This window comes from Histoplasma capsulatum, genomic scaffold (genome assembly GCF_000149585.1).
Source record: "Histoplasma capsulatum NAm1 scaffold_8 genomic scaffold, whole genome shotgun sequence".
In the NCBI taxonomy this organism is placed as follows: domain Eukaryota; kingdom Fungi; phylum Ascomycota; class Eurotiomycetes; order Onygenales; family Ajellomycetaceae; genus Histoplasma; species Histoplasma mississippiense.
In genome coordinates, this window is record NW_001813975.1 from 79,133 (window position 1) to 84,180 (window position 5,048).

Consider the following 5,048-nt stretch of genomic DNA (forward strand, 5'->3'; position numbering starts at 1 on the left):
GGGACAACATTACATCCAGAGACCATTAAACTCAGATTCTAAAATAAAGAGATGTGAACTTACCAAGTAGATATCTTCGGGCGGACCTACTACCTGATTTAGCTTATTGTTTCTGGGCTGGAAACCTGTATCATGAGTATCAAATTCTGTTTTTCATTAATTTTTCTATATTTCTGTTATATTTTTGATATCATTCAACACTAAGCATTCCTCCTGTATAACCAACTCTTGTCTGTATTTAACATTACAGAAGGACTCGTCATAAGCACTGCTTGCATACGAGTATAACAGAAGAATAATAATAATAATAATAGACTTTTCTTATTATATAAAAAGCAGGCTCAGAATATGAATTCAAAGAATCTCTTTCATCATTCATATATATAGTTTCAAAAATACATTTCATAAAATGTGTATTATATTCTATATTCATTTTATTGATAAAGAAGAATAACAAAGGTTTCATCTGATCATATAACATTCTTTCAATTTCTCAAGATTCAATTCTTATATTTCAGATAAAATTGAAGTTAATTTAATTGCATCTTTTTAATGAGTTATAACTTCTACATAGACTTTGTTTTTTGAAAGTTTGCTTTGTGAAGAATCCTTCATATAATTATAGAAGATATCTCAATTTTTTCATTACTGAATTCATTGACAAAATCAGTACAGCTCTTTTCTCATTCATAATGATATATCAAACCTTTACAAGAATAGCATTTTTAATGCTATCATTTCCCTAAGTTGCTCAGCTGGATTTGGGGGCATTTTTAAGTCATTCATTGCAAAGTATAATATGAAGCAGTTCAGAGTTAAATCCACATTCAATTGCATGTTTATATATACAGTTGATTTGACTCTTTGAGATCTTGGTGATTTCTGTGATTTCAGCATTTGACTTGCCAAAATAGGGTGATTTAAGAGCCACCACAAGAGCTCTTGTGGCAATATCAGTATTGGGTGCCATATTTTAACAGTCATGAATTGTCAGATGGGATGCCAAAGATGAAAAATTAGAGAAGAAAGAGGAATCCATTCTTAATAAGTGGCAATCTCATATAAATAGAATGCGGGGTGATTTGAAGCTAAATGTAATTACTCATTAAGACATGGTGGCGCTTCTTAGCGGTATAAATGGAATCTGAGCGGCGCAATTCTTTTGATAGCGCCCTCCGTACAACGAAAGGAAAGGGAAGGAAAGGGGATCTAGACAACGGGATGCACATGATTAAAGCACGGGCGAAGTAAATAACTTTCTTTCTATCTCTCGACAGAGCAATTGAAAAAAGTCTGGTTGGATGACACCACTAAATTCGGAGCTTCTTGAACTTCGGGGTCTGGAGCTATTAAAGTTTTCATTCTTATTTTTTCCTTTTTGCCCTTTTTTTTTTTTGTTTTTTTTGCAGAGGCCGGTGACGATTAGTTCGGGACAACCAATTTCGACACAGCTACTCCGTACTCTGGCCAAATACCTTTTACTCAATCCCGAGTGCAGCTTCTCGTCGGGTATTTGGTTCAATGGAGCTGCAGACTGTCAGACTGTCATGTCAGACTGTCAGACTGCCGGTTCGTCAGGATGCTCTCAAACGTATCAATCAGGTTTTGCACGAGGTTTTGCACGCGGTTTGACATGGGCTAGACGCCTTGTCTCAAGACAAAGTTTAATTCTGCAGACATTTGCATGGACATCTCTGGCCAACCTACTCCGTAGTCCCGCTAGTGCGATGGATTTTATTTTGCACTGCGGCCGCAATGGCTGAACTCTCGGCGACATCCCGCCTGAGAGGAAGGATAACATTGTCCTGAAATGGTCGGCTGCAGGCCAGAGTTGATCAGATGCTGACAATCTCCTCAACTTTGCTTGAATAGAGTCCGGGATGCTGCTGAGAAAGAGAGGAGAATTCAGCGTTATTATAATCCGTCGTTGATCCCACCACGATTCTTTTGATTTTGAGGATTTAATGAGTTGTTTCCCTTCAACGTCTCTCGGCTGCCTGTCGCGGTGAAACCAGCAAGCTCAAAGCACGCTCTCGTTCCAGCGCCCCACCACGGTGGTCCCTGAATAAACCTGTTGAAGTAGCTCGGCAATCAATTAATTGGGTACGGAGCACGCATCCAGTCTATGCAAAGTGAGTAGCGGGTATATCGTGGCAGAAGAAAATGCTCGTATCCAGAAATGCATTATTTATTTGCCCGCAAACAATGCGTGTAGCAAAAATATGGGCAGAAACGGGGGAGAATTCTTGAAGATTTAATTCCCACAATGTTGCTGAATCGGTGCACAGGCTTCACCAGTCGATCATATTTGGCCGAAGCGCAAAGGATACCCAAATCGCCATATCTCTCTCCCCTTGCGCCTTCGCAGAGAAAACTTAGCTTCGCGATATATTTTGGATTTACCAGCTTAATCGACTCCTCCCCTCGCCCCGGTTGTCCCCCATCCAATATACTCCTTCTGTCAACTGGCTAGATCTATCGGCCGTTCCGTGATAGACAATACAAACTTCCAAAATCCCGCCAATTGGCCAAGTTTTTACGCCCACGAGAGATCTAAAACTCGCGCTCCATCGGTATTTGTACACCTCGATTTTCGGACGCGGTGAAGTTATAAGTAACTGAGCTATTGAGGCATGATATATAAGGTCAGACCAGTTGGAATCTACTTCTACTGAAATACAATGGGCAAAACCGCGGTTGAAAGGGAGATCCGCGAAGACCAAGGAGAAGGAGCTAGTAAAGACCATAATTCGACCATTCTACATGATGTCGAACAGGGTGATGAAGTCGATATGGAGACAATCGATCGTGTTTATAGGTATGTGTTGGATGGTTGATGGATGTACCAGCAACGGCTGCAGGGGAGAGGGCCTGTTAACATTCCCTCTATCTAGGAAAATCGATTGGCGAATCATCCCGCCATTTTGGACTCTGTACTTTCTTTGCGCAGCGATCCGTTCAAATATCGGGCTGGCCCAGACCATGAACATTGACCGACACCACGACCTTGGCAGCGTACTGAACATAACTCCGCAACAAGTGTCCACTAGTTTGGCCCTGTTCTATGTCTGCTACGTGCTCTTTGATCTGCCGTCCAATCTCATTATGACGAGGTTAAGTCCTCGTGTCTGGATGAGTCGCATTGTTACCAGTGTTGGTGTCATTGGATGTTGTTTTGCTGCCGTCAAAGCAGCGTGGAGTTTATAGTATATATCGCCCCTCCATTTCATATTGCATACTGTACGCAACCGACCAAGGCTAATTCGATTTCCTTAGCTTACTTCGGCTCCTGCTTGGAATTGTCATCGCCGGCATGTGGCCAGGAATGGCCTATTATCTCACTCTCTTTTACCCTCCCTCCCGCACCGGCAAACGGATAGGCCAGTACTTCACCGCACCCCACGCATCTGCTGCCGTCGTGGGGCTCGTTTCTGCAGGTTTCCAGAAAATGGAAGGATTGCGAGGTCTTGTCGGATTTCAGTGGATGTTTCTTCTCTACGGCGACACAGGTACTCTCACAGGAATTAGTCTTCTCTGGTGGCTTCCGGAGCGCCCACTTCCCCCTGGAGAAAAACCACCACCCAGATGGCGACTTTTAAGATGGATCCCTCGACCGCGCCCGGTGCTGAAGGGACGGGATGCGGAAATTCATTACCGTGATTTGAAACGTGTTTACCACAACCCGCGATGGAACATGCGAGATCTTGCTGGCGTGTTGATGGACTGGCGCCTGTGGCCGCTGACAATAATGTACTTTGGGGTTGTTGGTGTGGGAATCGGCATCCAGAATTACGGAACTGTCATTATCCGAGGCTCCAATCCGTCATTAACGGGTGTCCAGCTAAGTTTACTCTTCGCCCCAATCTGGATTGTATGTATACATTACCCCTTTTTTCTTCTACTTTCATCCGTTAAAAGACCACACACACAACCAGCTACCCTGTCGAACAAGATGCTAACTCCACCAACAGATGGACCTCATCGCCATCCTCATCGTCACTCCCTTCTCCGACCGCTTCCATCATCACCGCGGCATCTTCTTCATCGTCCCCGTCCTCTTCCAAATCCTCGGCCTGCTCCTGACAACCTATGCCGGCTCAGTCACGAACTCCTGGCCACGCTACGGCGGTCTGCTGATTGTCGGCTTCGGCCTTGGTCCCACCGTGCCCATAACCATGACATGGACAAACGAGCTCTTCCAACCATGCCATGGCGAGGTGGGCGTCGCAGCCGCATCCGCACTGGTCTCCGGCCTGGGCAACTTGGGGAGTATCCTCACCACATACGCTCTGTATACTGGCTGGGCCAGTGACCGCCAGGCGATGGGGATGAAGAAGTATCGAAAGAGTAATTTGGTTATGATAGGAATACTCTGTGGTAGCATTGTGGCCGCCGTTACCTTGGAAGTGTTGTTGAGGCTTTTTGGGGGGAAGAATACGGCTGCGAGAAGGGATGAGGATGGGAATGGGACTAATGGCGATGGGGCATCTAAGAGAGAGGCGGAGCAGAGAGGGTTGAAGGGATTATGGCTGCTGAAGTTATTCGAGAAGTAGGTAACCTCTTTTTTTTTTCTTCTTTTTTTTTTTTTTTTTTTAATTTATTTATGTACTTGTGGTTTTGAGGCGAAAAAAAAAGTATTTAAAAATAGGTTTCGATCGATCAAAAATGGGACTTCACTATATTATCATTATTCAATATGCTCCGTAGTTTACTACATTTCGACTCATATTCGAGATATATATAAATATGAAACCACGGCGCAACTTGATACTCCTTTGCCGCGCGCTTACACGAATTAACCGCGTTCGACTTACCCCTCAAGGTCTTAATTTCACGTTTTCTGCACCTTTTATGTCGTTTCGACAATATCAACCAATATAGTATGATGGCATCTCGTGCGATATAGTTAGTTACTAGTTAACTATCTACCAAGAACCAAATTCATAATTCAACTCGTATCAACATCGAACTAAAAAGGAGGAGGAAACAAAATCTCACACCAAAACCGAACCTCACCAGCATGGATTTTTGCCTGTTTACACTGAAGA

At 43.7% G+C, this 5,048-nt stretch overlaps 1 protein-coding gene across 1 annotated transcript; it reads left to right on the forward strand.

Annotated features, from left to right (window-relative positions):
- Positions 1–2,681: 2,681 nt before the first annotated feature.
- Positions 2,682–4,553, forward strand: HCAG_07027 (conserved hypothetical protein; the record flags this gene model as incomplete). The annotated part of the gene is made up of 4 exons (XM_001537555.1): positions 2,682–2,818; positions 2,895–3,206; positions 3,277–3,871; positions 3,972–4,553. The coding sequence occupies 4 exons, from the start codon at positions 2,682–2,684 to the stop codon at positions 4,551–4,553; spliced, it is 1,626 nt and encodes a 541-aa protein (XP_001537605.1).
- Between the last annotated feature and the right edge of the window lie 495 nt (positions 4,554–5,048).